This window comes from Aphelocoma coerulescens, chromosome 21, assembly GCF_041296385.1.
Source record: "Aphelocoma coerulescens isolate FSJ_1873_10779 chromosome 21, UR_Acoe_1.0, whole genome shotgun sequence".
Lineage (NCBI taxonomy): Eukaryota > Metazoa > Chordata > Aves > Passeriformes > Corvidae > Aphelocoma > Aphelocoma coerulescens.
The window spans coordinates 7,426,419-7,446,949 of NC_091034.1; the positions used below are offsets into that span (position 1 = coordinate 7,426,419).

Below are 20,531 nucleotides of genomic sequence, written 5' to 3' on the forward strand. Positions count from 1 at the left end.
GCAGCCCAAAGCCTTTGGGATCGGTGCCTGAGGGGAACAATTTGTTCCCAATGTTCTGAGGGAGAAACTGGGGCAATAATTTCATTTTAGCAGCTCTTCCCTCTCAATTCCTTTGGAATTGTGGATCCACAGTGCTGGGCCATGATTTGGGAAGTCTGTGCATGGATATGGAGTGGGAGATTCCAGGAGTCCTGACTCCAATTAACTGCTTCGGTTTTCTTTAGGACAAAAAAGGGCTCAGCCTTGCACTAATCAATGCTCAGGGCAGGATGAGGTTGGATATTTGGGAACATTTCTTCCCTGAAAGGGTGGCCAACCATTGGAATGAGCTGGAAGTGTCCCAAAAACCTGCAGATGTGGCCCTTGGGGACACGGTTTAGTGGTGACTGGGTTAATGCTTGGATTCGTATCTTGGAAGGTTTTTCCAGCTTTAATTCCAAGATTCCAGGGAGCAGCTGAGTGACCCCCACCCTGCAGAACTTTGCAGGACAGAAGAAAAAAACCCAGAACTTCTTCCTAGCCAGGAATCCCTATGGAATAAAGGGCTGGGAATGGTAAAGAAAAGCAGGAGAACTCCCAATTTTTCCAGCTTCTCGTGCACAGCACCTCAGAATTGGGAAGATCCTGGTGTGGCTGAGGATTCTCCTGATGTTTTTTGTACCAAACCCAGCAGGATTTGCCTTTGGGAAGGGACAGCGGCATCTGCAGAGAAACTCTGGACTCTGAGGAGCTGCAAATCCAGGCAGAAAAAATCACCCAGGAAACTGCACAAAACTCCAGAATTAATCCCAGTCTGGGATTTGAGTTTAGCAAAGCCACGGATCCGGCCTGGATCCAGCCTAGCACATTCCCAGGGGGGAGCAGGACACTTGTTTTCGTGGGATCAGGGCATGGAAAGAAGGAGAAATAATTAGACAAGATAAGATCAGAGGGGTTGGCCCTGAATTCCGGCTCTTAGCACCTCAACCGTTGGGATTTTGGCAATCCAGCTCCATCATCCTGGCTCGAGTCCTTCCCTAAAATAAATATCTAAAGTAAATATTTGGAATTCTCCCGGCCACGATCAGCTCTGGATAAATGTTTTTCCAGTGGCTCGTGCTGTGATGATTCCAAGCCCTTTGGCACCATCCCAAATCCATTGATCACCGGCAACAACAACATTTTCCTTTATTTCAAAAACAGGGAATTTTTCATTTTCCAGCCCTTTCTGTTCCTCATGGATCCAGAACTTTGGGGGAGCTGCTCCAACTCTGCCAGCTCTGGAGGGTGGAAAATAAACAGGGCTCACATTCCCGGGATTTTGGCTGTCAAGGGAAGCAGGGAATGACAGGGACCACCAGAAGGGGGAATTGTGGCTTTCCAGGAGGAGATGCTCCTTCCCAACTTCCTGGACATTCCTTGGCACATCCAGAGCTCCGTGCATTTCTGAGGTTTCCTCCAAACCTTGGAGCAGTGTCCGGATTTTTCCACTTTTTTTCCACGTTTCCCATCAGTAGATGTTCCTCAGTGTAACAGAATTCCAAACTTCCCTAAATTTCAGGGAATCTTTCCACTGAAAATAAAGAGGAATCGCTTCCCAATCCCACAAAAAATCTCCTGGGAAGCTCCTGGAGCGTCAATAACTTTTAATAGGAATTTTTAATTTCTACACATCCTTTCATCATCCCAAAAGTTGGAGCAGGGGTCCCACACAGACAGGTTTGGGAATTAAATCCTTTGGAAATCCCAGGGAATTTTCAGCTGATGAAACCCCAAAAATTCTTGATTAAAAGGGAACACAGGGACCGGGTTGTTTTGAGTTGTTCCATAAAAAATTCCCAGAATATTGTTAATTAATTTATTAAATTTAATTTTAATTACATTTTATTAATTTTATTATTTTTTCCTATATTTTGGGGGCTTTTTTTGGGCTTCTGCAAAGGTTTGTCTTTAAATCTCAGGGGTTTTCACATTAAATTTCCATTAATTCCAGGGAAAAATACGGTGGCTCCCCTTAATAATTCCCCCCTGATTCCATTTTTTTAATTGGAAAACTCCTTTTCCTTTTCTCCCCATCATTTTATGTTGAAATTAGAGAGCTCCACCAGATTTTAGTTCATAAACAACTGTCTTTGAACAGTTTTAATTCCCTTTTTTTTTTTTTTTTTTTAAGGGATTCATCCTTTCTGTGCTTCCAAAGGCATGGAGTGACACCTAGCGACTGCCTCGAACAGGTACGAAAATTTGGGAATAAATTCCCAAATGGATCCCTTTGCTTCAACAGCAAAATCCCAAAATTATTCAGAATTATTTATGGGGAAAAAAAAAACAAACCAGGATTATTTTAAATCTTTGTGGCAAGTCTGAGTTCTTTGTTTGAGCGTGGAATGTTTGAAATTCGGAGGAAAAGCAGTTTTAAAAATATTGGAATGCAGGGATTAAATATTCCAAGGAAATCGGGGGGGAAATATTCCCTTTAAAATAATTTGACCTCACCCTCACTTGATTTTGCTTCCCAGGTGGAATTTTCCAGGGAAAAGAAAGGGTAAAAGTGGATGAAACAATGTGAAAATGGAAGTTATTCTGGGAGTAAATGGATTTCTTTGCAATTTTCCTGGGAAATAAAGGGTGAGGAGGATAAAATCACAGGAAAATTGATGTTAGGTTGGGAATAAATGGATTTCTTTGTAATTTCCCTGGGAAAAAAAGGAGATGATGCTGGGAATAAATTCCTTTTACTTGTGATTTCCTTGGGAAAAACCTGGATATGGATGAGTTTCAAGGGGCAGTGGTTGGGGCAAAGTTAATTCCTTGTTTATTCTGGAATTCTGTGGTATGGGAAGTCTCTGACATTTATTTATTTTTATTTTTATTTCACCCTCTCTGGAATTTCTGAAGGAGCTCCAAGGTTGTCAGAAATCCCCCAAATTTCGGCTCTGCTGAAAAGAAACCGAATAAAAATCAAATTCTCCATCAGAGCTTCCACCCTGATCCCTGAAATGTCAGGAAATACAAATTAAATCCTCAAAAATCAGGAATTCCCACTCCAGGAAATTCAATTTTTGTCCAAAATGTAACAGAACAAAATTCAGAGGAACAAGAACATTCAGAAAAGAAAAGATTCCAATACAGGAATAGCAATTTCTTAGAGTTAATTGTTGGTATTTTTTAATTCCGAGGTGATTATAGGAATTTTCAGAAGCTTGAGAGGTTTTGAAGTGAAACTTCATGTATTAATTCATTTATTTGATTTATTTAGTAAAGCAAGGAATGCTTCAATGTTTATTTTTGCACATAATTTAAAGAAATCACTGGAAAATAAAGCAAATTTTCTGAGTTTATGCCATTGCCAGATCTAAATAATTCAGTATTAATTCTTAAAGAGGCGAGCAGAGAACATAATGAACAATTAATTTCTATTAATTTCTGATTAATGCCTGATTAAAAAAAATAATTTCTTTCAATTTATTTATTTTAATTTAAATTGTTCTGGAATTACCAAAAAGCTCAAGAATGGCACATGGATAATTTTGCTGGATGCCAAAATAAATTAAATTATTGTGGATCGCACTCAGGTCTAGGAAAGCTGAGGGGAGAATTTTAATAATATAAAAAATATAAAATATTGAGGAAGGAAAAACCCAAAAGAAACTCTTTAAATAAACAAAGAGCTACAAAAAATAAAGATAAATCTGCTCCTGGGTCATTTTATTTTCATTAAACCCGAAATTCCCACTCTGAGAGTTGCAATAAAACCCAAAATCCAAATTATTTCTCAGCAGATTGAAATATTCTCCCAAAAAATCTGAAATCAGGCTCCTCATCTGATTTCCCAGAGAGGAAAATGATCCCAGAATGGCTTTGAAGTGTAAAACAACCCCATAAAACACTGGGAGATGATGGCAGGAATCGGGAATTTAATCCTGAGCAGGTGGGAAAGAGCCTTTGATTACTCCTGCTAATTGTTCAGCTCATTTATTGTTCCAAAAGTGCTTCAGATTCGGCTCCAAAAATGCATTTTGGATGGTTTCAATTCTAAAATTGTAGTGATTCACTCATTTAAAACACACATTTGGATGATTCCAAATAACCTTAAAAGGTCTTTTTCAGGTAAAATAGAAATTAAAACTATTATTTTTTTTTTCTGGCTTTTTCCACAAAATATGTGGGATTAGGGAATCATCAAGGCTGGAAAAGTCCAACCTTTGGACACCACAAAATGCCACTTCCAGTTGTTTGCTCTCTCTCAAGTTCTTCCATTTGCCTCTAAAATATCCCCCCAAAAAAGGAGATTAAAGGTATTTTTTATGAATTTGGGAATTTCCCAGGGAGCTGCAATTGGAATCCAAGAGCTCTCCTTGGAGAGAGAGGGAATTAAAGGGAAGGGAAGGGAAATCCAAGGGAAATCCAAGGATGTGGGCAAAGCTCCTGTGGTGTTTTCCAGCTGGAGCAAAACTTGGGGTAACCTGAAATGGAACCAAGATCCCCCAATCACTGAGGTTGGGAATGGTCCCTAAAACCATGGAATATCCAGTGCTGGAGCTGTGTCCATCATTTCTGGGGGAGCTTTTCCAGGCTGCAATCTCAGCTGCAGATCCAGCATTTCTCCAGGAATTTTCCTAGGGATCAAAACCACTTTTTTTGGGGGGGGGAAAGTGAGGAGTCAAAATCCCAATGGGAACAACTTCCACGGAGCCAGCTCTGGATGGAATTGGATAAACACCACGTGGATCTGCACTTCTGATCCAGCCTCAAAGAATGGCTTGGATCCCCAAAAATCCCAGCCCTGCCTGATCCTTGTTTTTCATGGATGTTACAGCACCTCCTGGGTGTAAAAATGACATTTAAGCAGCTTATTTTCCTATAGAGAATACACTGGCAATAATTATAAATAAATATTCACATTACAAGTATTTATAATCACATTTCCAGACAACACTGACGAAGCCCAGATGGCAAATGGATGGTTAAAAAAATGGAGATTTGCTGTCATCTTGGTAAATTCCTGGTTTGGAATAGGATTCTTTTGGGAAAAAGACATTCCCTGCTAATCCCAAAGCATGCATTAGGATGGATGCTAATAATAATTCAGTTTAACATGCTAAAATAATTGAGTTTTGCAGTATTTTAGTTTTGTTTTAGGAGGAAGTCAAAGCCTTGTTGAAATCTTTAAAATAGAAAAATCCTCTGCAGAAGATTTTTAATCCTCAATAATTAACTAAAGCACCAGAATATCAAAAAAACCACTCCATACTTGATCCCTTTGGTATGAATTCCTAATTTTGCTAAGGAGCAAAACTAAAGAGATATTGGCACCTTTTTTTAAAGGAATTTTTCTTTGCCATTTGTCTCTTCCAGACACTGAGCTGGGAAGGAAGGAACGGAATGGGAATGAAAGTGCAGAGTGCAACAAACACCAGAACTGGTCACAAAAAGACATTTAAAAAAAAAAAAAAAAGAACTTTTACATGTACAAAGTAAAAACTGCTCGCACTGCAAGAGCTGCAGCTGGCACAGGGGGCTGGAGTAGCACTGGGAAAAATATGGGGTGTTTTGGAGCAGCTGCCACTCAAAAATGCTCGAATGGCAGGCTCAGCTGAAGGTCTGGAGATAAAGAAATAATGTCTGAGTCCTGTGGGATCTCTGCCAGTGCCAGGGTTATTTTGGTGTGGCCAGGACTGAGGGACAAAATCCCATTTGTGGATGTGTCCCTTCGATTAATTAAATTTTAGTTCCTCTCCAAGGTGTTTTTTGGAGAGAATCCCCCCAGTTTTGGGCACCTAAATGTGACTTTTTAGTGTCCTGAAAAGAGAAATAAAGTTCTCAAAGTGGAATTTTTGGGGTGGGGGGAACCCATTTCTCTTGACTACACCAAGTTCACTTTTACACCTGAAGTGCCCACCTTTGGGCAATGTTTTTGGAACTTCCCCTGATCGATTCCTGCTCATTTATATTAGAAATAAATATAAATCTGAAGTCTGCAATGTCTTGGAGCAGCCAGGGAGTTACTGACTGTTGGAGGGAAATGTTTCTTGTGGAGGATGAGCTAAAAAACAACACCTGGAGGCTTTGCAGGAGGACAGTGCTCCCAAAATAAGAGAATAAACTCTGCATCTGCCAAATACCCACCTCAGCCACCTCCCTAAATACATTTTTGTAGCTGCCAGATAATTTATGTACACATTGCCTTTAAAACAGCAAAAAGCTTCGAGAGAAATTAACAGATTTAGTAACTCCCTTCCCTGCCAAAGACAGCTCTCCCTGCAGGTATCCCAGGAAAAACGGGATTACCTTTTCCTGCCTGTGGCAATAACATGTTTCCTCTGGCACCAACAGCTGCACTGGGCTCCTCCCTCCGTGCCAAGCTGGCACTTCCTTGCCAAGGAATCAACAGTGGCCTCATTTCAGTGTTATCAGCATAAAAGCCTGGCATGATCTTTAGCAAATAAACCTCAGAATCTGTTCAAAATCTCCCAGCAACTTTTCATTCCAGTTCTCTCCTCCTTGTTTTCTCTACTATCCGTGTTTTGCCCCCTTTTATTTGCCTTCAGTCCTGGCATTTGAGACTTTTCTGTGCATTCTGTCACCTTTTTTTTTTTTTTTTAAGCATCTCTAACCATGCCACGTCAGCAGCTCCCGGGGAGTCCCAGGGTGACAGAATGAGTCGTGCAAAATCTTTTTAAGAGTAATTAACCCCTCGTTAATGGGATTCTCCCCGTGTAACAGCAACCAAGAGTCCATCATCGCTTCGCCTCCTCCTTCCTGAGGCTTTCAGGGGATGCCGTCCTTCCTCTGGCAGCACTGGGAGGGAGGCACTCCCCAGTCGTACATGTAGGAAAGCCTGAGTTTAACCTCCTCCTTACAGAGCTTCCCTTCCTTCGCCAGCGTCTGGTGCTTCTCCAGCATGTCCTCGATGCTCTGCTTGTGAGTCACTATGTATTTATTGTTGCAGCCCCGCGATTTGTACTCGGTGTCGAAGCGGGGGTCGTGCACTCTCTTCACATCGATGGGCGCCAGCCACACCCCCAGGGACACGTCCTCGCTCTGCCACAGGTTCAGGTAGTCCCTGCTGAGCCGCAGGTAGCGCACCAGGTCGGCGGAGATCACGTAGCCGCCGCCCAGCGCGTAGGGCAGGTAATAATCACACAGCACCCAGGCGCTCTCCTTCCACTTCCCGCCGGATTTCACCCGCCCGCGGCCCGAGAAGAAGCCCCAGTAGAGGCGCCGCGGCTCCTTGGCCCTCAGCTCCTCCACCAGCACATCCAAGCGCACGAAGGTGTCGTCGTCAGCCTTGAGGGCGAACTGGAAGTCCAGGTGCGCATCCAGCCACACGTAGGTGGCCAGCACCTTGGCCGTGAGGTTCTCGTAGGAGTCGCGCAGCTCCGGCAGCAGCAGCAGGTCCCGGTGCCGGCTGTGCTCCAGCTCCAGGCTCCGCAGCTCCTCCGCGCCCAGCCCCGCCGTGCCCACCACGAAGCGGCTCCAGACGTGCCCGTGAGGCGCCTGCCGCGCCGCCGCCATCCAGGTGCTGCGGATGATGCTGCGCCGCTCGCTGTACTTGGGGCCGCTCATCACCACCACGGCCACGAAGGCGCTGCCCTCAGGGGCGGGCGGGGGCGCGGCGCGGGCCCCCCGGCCGGGCTGGCTGTGCGGGAGCGCGGGGGGCGCGGGTAGCGGGCGCAGCCCCTCCGAGGTGCACTTGGCGAGGTAGAGCAGGACGGCGGCGCAGAGCGAGAGCCCGCCGAGCCCCAGCGCGGTGCGGTGCCGGCTCAGCCGCCGCAGCGCCTTCATGGCCGCGGGGGCCCCTCACGGCCGGCGCCGCGGCCGCGCCCACCGCGTGTAGGCGGGAACGGCGGTACGGCCGCCGGGAGGGGACAAGCTGCCTGCGGGAGCGCTCACCGCGCGTCGCCGCCAAGCTGGGGTGGCTTCATGGCTCCCCCGCGCTTTCCGCCGTCTCCTCTGGGAAGCGGCGGTTCCGTCGCTGCTCCTGCCGCGGCTCCGGCCGTTCCCGCACCGCGGGAAGGGGAGGGAAGAGGGGCAGTGCCCGCACACCCTGACGCGGCGGCCGCCGCCATCTTGCGGTAGGGCACGTGAGGCCGAGGAGGAGCCATCTTGGGTTTGGGCGCTGGGCCGCGGCCGTGCCTTGTTCTTGGGATGGTAAAGGGTTGGGAGGGACCTCAAAGCCCACCCCGGGTCACCCGTGCCATGGACAGGGACACCTTCCAGCATCCAAGCCCCGTCCAACCTGGCCTTGGACACTTCCAGGGATGGGGCAGCCACAGCTTCTCTGTCCATGGCAGGGCTTGAAGTTAGGTATCTTTAAACTATCTTTCAACCCAAACCATTCCATGAGTCAATGAAAACAGCTGAGCACAAAGCCGGGGACACACACACGCAGCCAGGAAGCAGGAGACGATCTGCGTGTTACCGAGATAGCGATGGGACTGCGAGGAAAACGCCCCTTTGCCCCCTCTCTGCCGGAAATGGCGCCTGCCCTCACCCAAGATGGCGGCTCCCTCACCCAAGATGGCGGCGGCGCCCTCCCGCCGCGCGGCGCAGTGACGCCCTTCCTCCTCCTCCTCCTCCTCCTCCTCCTGCCCGCCTCCCTCCGCCCTGGCAGCGCTGGGGGCTTCGTGAGGGGCCGCGGGCGCTCAGGGGCGGCCGGGCCCGGGCTGAGCCTCCCCGCGGCCGTCACGGCGCTCGGGGCAGCGTCCCCTCCCTCCCGAGCGGCTCTCGGTGAGTGCGGGCGGCCCCTCCCGCAGCCCCGCGGGGTTCGGGGGAGGGGGGGTGGTCTGAGGGGCTTGAGGGGTTTGTTTGGGGGGTTTGGGCTCCCTCGTGCTCTCTCTGTTGGATTTGGGATTTTTTCCCTGGAACTGGGCGGTGTGATCTCTGTGGGTCACTTCCAGCGGAGGATACTGTGATTTTATGGCTCTGTGACAGGTCCGCCCCGGGCTTGTTTCCTGGGTGTTTCCAGCTCCGCTTTCTCTTGGATCTGACCGTGTTTTCCCTCAGTCATCCCTCTCCGAAAACGTCTTTATCCCTTTTCCAAGGAGCATTTTTGTTGGGATCTCTGGGATATTCCTGTGCTGCCGCAGCTCTTTGTGCATATTGAGGGATGTTCCCTTCCAGACTCCTCTGCAGACTGAAAACTAATGCATTAATTCCATATATTTATTATTTAACAGGCTTTTTAAATCTCTGGCAGCAAAAACTCCTCTATTTTTGTGTAGCTTCCTCTGAATTTATTCTTGTGTGCAGGCTTTTTATATATACTATATATATATATTAGTATTTATATGTTTTTAAATAAGTTACTGATATTATGCGCAGATTTTTCTAATTTTTAGATGTTCATTAGTGACCTCTTGCTTCAAAGTTTAATTTCTGTCTTTTCTCCTTTTTAGATCGTTTAACCCACAGTGGTTTCAGCAGCCAATATTTTGAATTTAAAAGGCAAAACAAAAAAAAATGATGTCGAGACAAGCTTTCCTCTGCGGTTTGGGATCTCTTTATTTATCCCTCCTGTTCATCTTCCTTTTGATGGATGTTTATGCCAGGCCTGCAAATAATTCCGTGCTCAAGGAAAAAGCAGCTGACAGCAAAGATGAGAACGAGATCCTGCCCCCAGATCACCTGAACGGGGTCAAAATGGAGATGGATGGACACCTCAACAAAGAATTCCATCAGGAGGTTTTCCTGGGAAAAGAGATGGAGGAATTCGAGGAGGATTCAGAGCCCAGAAGGAACAGGAAGAAGCTGATGGTGATTTTTTCAAAGTAAGTCATGGGCAGTGCCAAGAGCAGGGAAACAGGAAAAAAGAGGGGAATTTTAATTAATGTTTAAAAGTTGAAAGGGAAAAGCCTCACCCTGGAACTGCTGTGTTTGGGTTTTATGCCGAAATATTCAGTTTCTGTGTTGAAAAAATAACTTAAAGGTATGAAAATCAATATTCCTTTTTCCTGGCTCAAGGAATAATTCATCCCACTTGGATTTTAGATCCAGGAATTGGGGAGGAAGGGCTTCAGTTCTGTCCTAAGTTTGGTTTCAATCGGCAATTTGAGTTCTTTATTTATTTTCTAGCCTTTTGTTCTGTCTGGAGCTTGGGTTTATTCCTGTTGGGACTTGTGCAAGTAAAGAGAAAACACTGGGAAGGCAATAAAGAAAAAAGGGCAGAGAAACAATGTGGCAAAATTGTGAGGAAACCCCCCAAAATTGTGAATTCTGCTCACAAAACTTGCAGTGGATGCTTCAGTAGCTAAAACTGGGGTGTTTCAAGTGAATAATAAATAAAAATAATTGTGGATAAGTGCACATTCCAACAATTCAGGAATCCCCAGGGCAGGTTCAGAAAGTAACAGAGCAATTCCTGAGAATCTACAACAAGAAAAGAGAATAAAGCATAAAAATAGATAATTTTTTTATTTTATAGCTTTATAAAAAAAGTTAATTAATTTCTTTACTTGGTATAGAAATATCAACTTTGATTTCAGACACTCAGGCATTTTCCCTTCCATAAAAAGCCCTTTTTTTTGGCTTTGTTTCAGCACTTTCAGACACCAGGTGGCAGAATTGGGTTTTTTTTGGAGCGAAGGATTCATTTTATTAAAACAGCTCCAGTCAATACCCCAGGGGGATAAACTGAGGAGGCTTTAAAAGCTTTATTTTGTGCAAACTTTTCATTAATAAGGGAAAGAATATCAATAATAACATTGGATATTGGGCTTTTTTGAGTTTTCCTGAGCAAAGGAATTCCAGCAAACAGCCAAAACTTTTTTAAAAAAAAATTTAAAGTAAATTCTTTATTATTTTGTGGTGTTCAGACCCCTCATTTCCCTGGTAAAATATTAAATATCAAGATTTCTTTATTGTTGGGTGTTTATTGGAAACATCCAACTCCTGGTTAGGAAATTGTCGTTCCCAAATTCTAATTTCTTCCTGTTTGTTATGAAAGAGGTTCCTTAGGAAGCTTCAATTAATTGGATTCAGGATCAGTTTCATTCAGAGATTTATTTCAGATTCCCTCAGAGGATCAGATTAAAAATGTAAGGAAGGGTTTGGGGGGGATTTGATTGCTTTCTAGAGATACTCTTCAAGAGAAATCCCAGGAAAATCCAGTAAATCCCAGACTTCCAGATGCTCTGGAATTATTTTCTTGGAAAACAAAGCAAACACAGAATGTGTTTTTGATCAACCAAAGCTCGGTGCTCCATAAAATTCACAAATAAATAAAATTCAAAGCATGAATTATTATCTAACAGAATTCCTGAAAATAAAGTTGGAACATGGAAAAGCTTCCCCAAACCATGATTTTCCAGGCAGGAAAACTGTGCCTGAAACATTTCCTAACTCTGGCTTGCTGAAATCTTGATTTGGATGAAACAGAAACCAGCCCTGAAAATGATTTGCATCAAAAATTGGCGTTTTTTTGGGTGTGAAAGTTGTTATTTAGGAACCTCAGTGCCCTGGGTTCATTCAGAATGGGAAGGAAGCCACAAAAATCTGATTTTTAGTGGCTTCTGTTGGAGAAACCAGGCTAAAATTGGTTCCTTATCCATATTCAATATAATCCTTGCTATAGGGAAATTCAGTTTTCCCACAAAATCCACGCTTGTTCAGACTCCAAGGTCCCACTTGGTGCTTCCATGCTCTAAATCAGCAATAAATGGGATTTTGTTCCCTTTTTCCCTAATTATGATATGATTTAGGTGGAAAATACAGTTAGAAGGAGGAATTTTGACAGCTGTGATCTCAGGAAACAAAACTTTAAATATTGAGGACAAAATGCCTTTTTTAGGCTCATTTTTGATGCCAAACCTGGTCCCTTCTAAGCCCTGAGTGCCTCAGGAGCATCTCCCTGCTCTTGCCACTGAACTGATGTTTAATTATAGCACCTTTGTGATATTTAAACTCCCTAATTCTGCATTTCTTGGGTCTGTTTGTCTCTTTTTTCACATTTAATTGACATTTAAAGGCAAATCACATCTTGAATAATTCGAGTTTCAGTACTAACACCTCAGTGATACAAACAGATAACAAAGCCCAGAGTCAAACTGGGGCTTTTTAATTGTGTTTTTCTTTGAGTTTTGTTTTTTTAATAGAAAGAAGAGTGGGTTTGAGATGCTTTAAATAGAATCTGAAATGGTAATGAAATGAAATCTGATTTTTTTTTAGTTATATTTTGAATACTTACTTAATGGTGTGCTCAAAAAAACCCCTCAAAGTGGCAGAAAATTTGATTTATGTTTATTTTTTAACTGTAATTTTTCAATTCGTTTCTTAATGAAATAAGGATTGATGGGGTGGCCGAAGAGAGGATGGTCAGCTTGGATTTTCCTGATAATTTTCATCAGGAAAAGTTGAAGTCTGGAGCTCTGAATCCAAGAAATTCCTTGGGAAAGCAAGAACCAGGCAGAAAACTCACAGAGAACAAATGGATGTGCAATTTTTAAATGTGTTCAAAATTTAAAATATCAGCTGGTATTTGTTACCAGAGATCAAAGTGAACAGAAAACACTTAATTTGTTATTTTCTTCCACTTCCAAGTGCTGCAATCAAACATTAGTTGGAATCCTCAGGAAATCTCAGAGATCCTGGGAAAAGAAAAGGGCTTGGAAAGAGAAATTGAGAGGGAATTAAAGGTCTGGAAGAAATTTGGAATTTCCAAGTAGTGACAATTGTGAACCAGTATGGAGTGACCCAGAATTCCATCAGGGATGATTTGTGGTTTCCTCTTGAAAAAATTCCCTCAAAACCACGATTTAACTCCAGCAAAGTGAATGTTTTTTGCTGAATGGTAACCTAAATATTGTTAAATTGAATTAAATGCCTGAATTAATGAAGTTATTTACATTTAATTATGAAATAAAGGCCGAGCTGCCACTTGTTTCTCAGAGAGAGTCATAAATGTTCTTTCTTCTGTTTATTAGTGCTGAATAAAACAATTTAGAAGCTAGAAACCAAACCAGATCTTTCCCTCCTAAGCCCCAAATTTAAATCCTGTTTGTTTTTCCTGCCTAGGGTGGATATAAATAATGATAAAAAAATCAGTGCCAAAGAAATGCAGCGTTGGATCATGGAAAAAACAGATGAGCACTTCCAGGAAGCCGTGGAGGAGAACAAAATGCATTTCCGAGCTGTGGACCCTGATGGGGATGGTAAAATCAACATATTTTTTTTTTTCCATCCAAAAATGACTTTTTACATCAATTCTGGCATCCAGAACTGGCTACTGGGATAAAATTTGGGTTGGGAATCCCAAGTTTTGGCTTCTGTGGGAAGGGATGTGCTGCAGGCACCTCTTTGTTTCATAAGGTAGTGGAAAAAACAACCTAAATTGGTTTTTTCACAAAACCTTTGTGGCTAAATAAACCCAGAAGTGAATCAGGTGACAGCTTTTATGTTGTCATTCATAAAATTCAGTGTGGGGTTGTAATGCTGGACTACAGGATTTTAAAACTTGCTGATTTTTAAATCCTAAAATCAAAAATTCATCATTTCAGGCTGAGATTTTCTCTTTCTTCCAGGCCACGTGTCCTGGGACGAATATAAAATTAAATTCTTGGCAAGCAAAGGCTTCAATGAAAAGGAAATTGCAGAGAAAATCAAAAACAACGAGGAGTTGAAAATAGATGAAGAAAGTAAGTGCACAGTGGGGTGGGCTTTGTGTTCCTAAAACCTGGATGTGAAAATAAAAATGGGAGAGAAATGTTTTGGTTGTCCTGCTTGAGTAGGATTGAAGTCAGAAAACAAAAATTCTGTGTTTTTTCCACCTAAAATCTGCCATGAAAATGACAATTTTTAAGAGGAATGTTCCTGTTTTCCCCTTTAAAGAAACTTCAATTTACTGTTAAATCCACCCCAAAGTTTTAAGTCAGAAGACACAAATCCTACATTGTTCCTCACCAGAATCTGCCATGAAAATGACAATTTTAAAGAGGAATCTCCCCGTTTTCCCCCTTCAAAAAACATTTAAATTTACTGTAAAATCCCCCCCCAAAGCTTCTCCCTTTCCCTGCAGGAATTAGTCATTTAAAAAGGCCTTAGGTGACATTTTCCAGTGATTAAAAAGCAACTGAGATGCAAAAAGGAGCTGAGAATTCGCTGGCAGGGGAATCACCTGGGGGCAGCTTCCAGGAACCTCAGCACACCAAAGCTGCTGAATCAGGGCATCAGTTCTTTACCTGAGCACCAAAATCTTCTTTAGGAAAATCAAATTATTCATCCCCCACTTCCTGAGGGGTTTTTCTCATCCTCCAAACACTGTAAAAGTGGTGTTGTTTTTTTTTTTTTAATAAAAACCACCTGGGTGTGTTGCATTTAAGGCACTTCCTGCAGAAATTTGGATGCCAGGCCAAAAGGAAGGGTTTAATTTTAATTAATTGATAGATATTGACAGATAATAATTGGATTGTGGAATGAAATGCAAGAATTCCAGGGAAGATTGAAAGGGATTTTGGTGCTGATTTATCTCTTTGTACGCCCCGATTCTACTTTTTTTTGCAGCAAAATTAATAAATACTGTGATAAATAAAAATTTTCAGGGTTTAGGCTTACAGACCAGCATTAATTAACCCTCTGAGAGCTTGAAATCAATGGATCGGGACCATTTCAACCTTAAAAATGGATTGTGCCGAGTGAAATGCCTAAAAGTGGTGCTAAATCCCAACTTTGCAGCCCAGGAAGTGCTGGATAACCTGAAGGATCGCTGGTACCAGGCTGACAACCCCCCCCCGGACCTGCTGCTGACCGAGCAGGAGTTCCTGTCCTTCCTGCACCCCGAGCACAGCAGGGGCATGCTGCAGTTCATGGTCAAGGAAATCATCCGGGATTTAGGTAATCCACCCTTTCTTGGGAATTCTTTCCGTGCGCTCTTCTGTTGTTTGAGGTGGATGTCGAGAGGGTTTTTCATGAAATATTCTGATTTTTAGGAGGAAAAAAAAAAAAAAAGTGAGTTTTTAGGGCAAATCCTGGAGTTCTGGGGAGTTTTTTATGCGTTTTGAAATTCAATTTCATTTCTGGTTTTTAAATCATTGACTAATTCGTGATTATTTATAAAAAATGAATACTATAAATTATAAATAGTAATAGTATGTGAGCACAAATCCTGGAATTCTTTGGAGTTTTTTTTATGCATCTCAAAATTCAATTTCATTTCTGGTTTTTAAATCATAGACTAATTCGTGATGATTTATAAATACTATAAATTATAAATAGTAATAATATGTGAGCACAAATCCTGGAATTCTTTGGAGTTTTTTAATGCATCTCGAAATTCAATTTCATTTCTGGTTTTTAAATCATTGACTAATTGGTGATTATTTATAAAAAATGAATACTATAAATTATAAATAGTAATAGTATGTGAGCACAAATCCTGGAATTCTTTGGAGTTTTTTTATGCGTCTCGAAATTCAATTTCATTTCTGGTTTTTAAATCATTGACTAATTGGTGATTATTTATAAATACTATAAATTATAAATAGTAATAATATGTGAGCACAAATCCTGGAATTCTTTGGAGTTTTTTTAATGCATCTCGAAATTCAATTTCATTTCTGGTTTTTAAATCATAGACTAATTGGTGATTATTTATAAATACTATAAATTATAAATAGTAATAATATGTGAGCACAAATCCTGGAATTCTTTGGAGTTTTTTTTATGCATCTCGAAATTCAATTTCATTTCTGGTTTTTAAATCATTGACTAATTGGTGATTATTTATAAAAAATGAATACTATAAATTATAAATAGTAATAATATGTGAGCACAAATCCTGGAATTCTTTGGAGTTTTTTTTATGCATCTCAAAATTCAATTTCATTTCTGGTTTTTAAATCATAGACTAATTCGTGATGATTTATAAATACTATAAATTATAAATAGTAATAATATGTGAGCACAAATCCTGGAATTCTTTGGAGTTTTTTTTATGCATCTCGAAATTCAATTTCATTTCTGGTTTTTAAATCATTGACTAATTGGTGATTATTTATAAAAAATGAATACTATAAATTATAAATAGTAATAGTATGTGAGCACAAATCCTGGAATTCTTTGGAGTTTTTTTAATGCATCTCGAAATTCAATTTCATTTCTGGTTTTTAAATCACAGAATCATTGGTGATTATTTATAAAGAATAAGGAATATAAATAATCCAAATTATAAATAACAATATGTGTATTTATATATGAATATAATATATATTATTGGGGTAATATATAATTAATAAATATAATAAATAAATAATAATTATAAGTAAATATAATTAATAAATATAATGAATAAATATAACCAACAAATATAATTATAAATATAATTAATAAATATGATTTATAAATGTAATTGATAAATTTGATCAATAAGTGTAGTCAATAAATATAATTAATAAACATAATAAATATAATTAATAAATATAATAATATATAGCATATATAATATAGTAATAAAAATAAGTAATGAGTATTTATACCTATAAATATATACATACATATTTATCATATTTTATGCAGTATATATAAAATAACATATATTTTTATATATAAATAATAAATACCTGAGTATTTCTAGATTTTAAAAAATCAGCTTTTTCTTCACTGCTTCACACTGAAGTTCTGCTGGTTTTGAGCATTTTACACACGAAATATTATCAAATTCATTGATTTAAAATATTCTCTCAGGGACTTGGGACTTCCCCAGCTCAGCAGCTGTGGCTTAGTCATGAAAATGGAAAGAAAAGATTGAGGTTTCTAAGCAAACAGTAATTTTTTTTTTTTTTGAGTATTCAGAATTATTGGGTCCCCACGTTGTTTTTCTTGCCACTTGAGTCAATAATAATGCAGATTTCAAACTGTCAGAACACCTGGGGTTCAAAAGAATTAAAATAGAACTGACTTTTGCTGATAAATATGAAGAGTTTCCAGTGACACACAGAGAGAAAAAAGTTCAGTATTTTGAATTTTCTGAGGGTTTGTTTGATGCTGAATCTGTAAGAAAATGTCTGGTGTAGTAAATTGAACAAGTAAGAGTTAAAACAAAAAAAAAATCTAAAAAACCTTAAATGTCCATTTTTAGGTCTAGAAAAATTAATTTATTTGCTGTTTGATGAATGTGTATTTTTACCCTTCTAGAATTTTATATTTGGAATTTTTTATTATTTAAAATAATAATAAATACAATAAAATAATATTAAAATAATAAACCAGGGATTTTTTAATGAATTAAAATAAAAACCAACAACTTTTCTCTGCCAAAATCAGGCTCAAAGCAGGCGGAAATTCCCATTTTGATGGATATGAAGCAAATATTTTTAATTTTTTCTGCTTCTTTTTGTGCAGATCAGGATGGAGATAAGAAACTCACCCTGTCAGAATTCATTTCTTTGCCTGTGGGCACTGTGGAGAACCAGCAGGCTCAGGACATTGATGATGACTGGGTGAAGGACAGGAGGAAAGAATTCCAGGAGGTCATCGATGCCAATCACGATGGAATTGTCACCATGGAAGAGCTGGAGGTAAATTCCTGCTCCTTTTCAACCCAACTGTTTTCAAATACACCATTAAAACCCCAAAATACTTGAATTACAGCACAATTAGTTACCAAATATTTCATGAAAAAATAGAAGATTACATTTTCATTTCGATTCTATTTTAATTTCACTTAAAAGCCAGTGTAAATATTTGATTTAGAATTTTTTGGAGTGCTGGCAGGTGGTTTTATGTTGGTTTTTTTTAAAGAAAATTGGGATTTTTTTTCTCCCTCTGAGGGGTTTTTTTAAACCCCCAGACTCTGGGATGGATCTGGAGGGGTAAAACCCAACCCCAAGGCACAGAATCAAACTTCCAGTTACAAAATAATCTCCAGATTCATTGAAAAAAAAAAGAATAAAATATTCTTTTAATATTTTAAGAATATTAAAATAAAAGCCTAAAAAAAACCCCATGGCCACCAAATTTTGGGGCTCCAAGAGCCTTAAAAATAACCCAAAACTCATTTTTTGTGGGGTTTTCTGGTTTAAAAAACACATTTTTCATGTGTGGGGTCTGATTCAGGGCTTTTTTGGGCTTTTCTCTACTCCAAAACTGGATAAGTAGTAAAATTCCTCATTTCTCCATTATCCAAATACTTGGATATGGATTTTTAGCCTGAACAATTGTGTGGTGACACAGAATATTTTGAATTTTACTGAGTGTTTGATTCAAATAATCCCTGTTTTACCTGGGAAATCTTTATATTCACCCACAGAGATGCCACATCTTTGACTGAATTAAAGATAATCCTCATTTTTCTATTTTTTAATTAAAATTTGTTATTAATGAATTCTTGGTTTCTGAGCCTTCTGGGGCTTTAAAATGGCTGAAAAAAGTCCTAAATTGACCAAATTTTGAAAATACGAGAAGAATTTAGAAAAAATGAGAGAATTTAGCTCCTACAAATTGCTCATTGTTAATTTGGGCCTGGAATTTGATCCTGAGTTTAACTTGCAGCCCAAACTCCACAAATATTTCTCGGAACGAGCTGAAAAAATGCGGATTTTTGGGACCAGCCACGGAAGCGGGATAAAACCCGCTGTTCAAACGCTGCTTAAAGAGCTTTTCCTGTGCTTCCCATCCACTTGAGGCTGGGATATGGGCTGGGATGTGGGGAGAAGCCGTGCTCAGGGCTGGGAAAAGGCTGATTATCCCTGATTTAGGAATACATGGATCCCATGAACGAGCACAACGCGCTGAACGAGGCGCGGCAGATGATCGCCGTGGCCGACGAGAACCAGAACCACCACCTGGAGCTCGAGGAGATCCTCAAGTACAGCGAGTACTTCACAGGCAGCAAACTCATGGATTATGCCCGGAATGTCCACGAGGAATTCTGAGCCTGCTCTCTCCTCCAGCACTTTCTGCTTCCCAAAAAAAAAAAAAAAAAAAACCCCCAAACCAGCCAGGGAAAAAAGGACCCGACCAAGCCGCGGGAATTCTTTGCTGCTGTCGCCGCTCCTCGCTCGGTGCTGTCCCGGATTCCCGACTTTCCGTCCATCCCTGGCATCTGCAGCTCTTTGGATTGGTTGCCCTGCCACCAGAAATCGTGGAAAAGGCCTGGATTCTGTCAGTTCTCCCTGGTTTGTGCTGTTAAATCCAGCTGGAATTCCGGCTGCTTTGCCTGGTTAAATATTCCCTTGTTGCCCTCACAGCTGCTGATCCAGGGAATCCCAAGTAAAGGTTGGATTTTGGGAAGAGAACAGTGATTCCAAGGAATGTTGGAGCTGCTGGGAATTGCCCTCACAGCTGCTGATCCAGGGAATCCCAAATAAAGGTTGGATTTTGGGAAGAGAACAGTGATTCCAAGGAATGTTGGAGCTCCTGGGAATTGCCCTCACAGCTGCTGATCCAGGGAATCCCAAATAAAGGTTGGATTTTGGGAAGAGAACAGTGATTCCAAGGAATGTTGGAGCTGCTGGGAATTGCCCTCACAGCTGCTGATCCAGGGAATCCCAAATAAAGGTTGGATTTTGGGAAGGGGATGGTGATTCTAAGGAGTGTTTGACCTCCTGGGAATGTCCCCATACAATTCCTCACAGCTGCTGATCCAGGGGATCCCAAGTAAAGGTTGGATTTTGGGAAGAGAACAGTGATTCCAAGGAATGTTGGAGCTCCTGGGAATATCCCCACACAATTCCTCACAGCTGCTGATCCAGGGGATCCCAAATAAAGGTTGGATTTTGGGAAGGGGAGGGTGATTCTAAGGAGTGTTTGACCTCCTGGGAATTGCCCTCACAGCTGCTGATCCAGGGAATCCCAAGTAAAGGTTGGATTTTGGGAAGGGGAATGGTCATTCCAAGGAATGTTTGACCTCCTGGGAATATCCACACCCAATTCCAGTGGTTTTCTCAACCTCCTGAAGAGTTTTTGGGAATTTAATGGAAATTTCCACCTCTTTTCAGAGGCTGGGGAAGAATTTATTTGAAATGTTACAGAAAACCTGTTTGGAATGAAAATTAAATTAATAAATTAAATAAAAAATGACAGATTTTGTGTTGACACCTGCACTGGGCATGGGAGATTACAGCTTAAAAAATCAGATTTTGGTCTAAAATAAAACAGTTTGGATTTTTTTGGGGAATTTGAGCTGTTGGACAGAGCAGTGGGAATCCCCAAGGGGTTTGATGGCTGCTAAATTAAAATTCACTGGCAAAATTAATGAGCTCTCTGCTAATTAATGCTGTTAATGAGCTGGTAATGATGAATTTGGGGGGAATTACAGGCTTTGGGTAAGCTCTGAAAGCATCTCTGTCCAAAATAAAATTGATTTTTCCTCTGCTTCCATCTTTCCTGGGGAAAAAAACCTCCTCTTTGGGAAAGAATTCCTGAAAATCTGAGATGTTATATTTGATTAAATTTATTCTCTTAATATAATGTAAATACAAGAATTTCTGTCTCTCTTTCACTCTTCCTCTTCTTTATTTGATGTTTTTATTAAATACCTTGGATAAGAGGTTTTTATATCCATTTTTTCTTGTTTGTTTTCCATTAAATATTTCTCTCCATGCTTTGGAATGCTGCTG

General features: G+C 40.7%; 2 protein-coding genes across 3 annotated transcripts; one reads left to right on the forward strand and one right to left on the reverse strand.

Moving 5' to 3' along the window:
• Positions 1-2,128: 2,128 nt before the first annotated feature.
• B3GALT6 (beta-1,3-galactosyltransferase 6) lies at positions 2,129-8,295 on the reverse strand. Its single transcript, XM_069035253.1, has one exon. The coding sequence runs from the start codon at positions 7,765-7,767 to the stop codon at positions 6,751-6,753; it is 1,017 nt and encodes a 338-aa protein (XP_068891354.1). The 5' UTR covers positions 7,768-8,295; the 3' UTR covers positions 2,129-6,750.
• Positions 7,270-20,475, forward strand: SDF4 (stromal cell derived factor 4). 2 transcript variants are annotated; one of them, XM_069035252.1, is made up of 7 exons: positions 7,270-7,293; positions 9,381-9,752; positions 12,994-13,130; positions 13,500-13,613; positions 14,650-14,808; positions 17,314-17,489; positions 18,669-20,475. In XM_069035252.1, the coding sequence occupies exons 2-7, from the start codon at positions 9,445-9,447 to the stop codon at positions 18,843-18,845; spliced, it is 1,071 nt and encodes a 356-aa protein (XP_068891353.1). In that variant the 5' UTR covers positions 7,270-7,293; positions 9,381-9,444; the 3' UTR covers positions 18,846-20,475. The 2 variants fall into 2 exon arrangements, with proteins under 2 accessions (XP_068891353.1, XP_068891352.1); XM_069035251.1 differs by lacking the exon at positions 7,270-7,293 and adding an exon at positions 8,622-8,712.
• The last annotated feature ends 56 nt before the right edge of the window (positions 20,476-20,531 follow it).

What these genes read in the sequence shown, in the direction of transcription:
- B3GALT6 (XM_069035253.1), bottom strand. Translation starts at nt 7,767, where the DNA reads ATGAAGGCGCTGCGGCGGCTGAGCCGGCACCGCACCGCGCTGGGGCTC.
- SDF4 (XM_069035252.1), top strand. Translation starts at nt 9,445, where the DNA reads ATGATGTCGAGACAAGCTTTCCTCTGCGGTTTGGGATCTCTTTATTTA. An exon ending in GTTGAAAATAGATGAAGAAA is followed by an intron (nt 13,614 to 14,649) that starts GTAAGTGCACAG and finishes CCAACTTTGCAG; the next exon opens with CCCAGGAAGTGCTGGATAAC. An exon ending in TCACCATGGAAGAGCTGGAG is followed by an intron (nt 17,490 to 18,668) that starts GTAAATTCCTGC and finishes TCCCTGATTTAG; the next exon opens with GAATACATGGATCCCATGAA.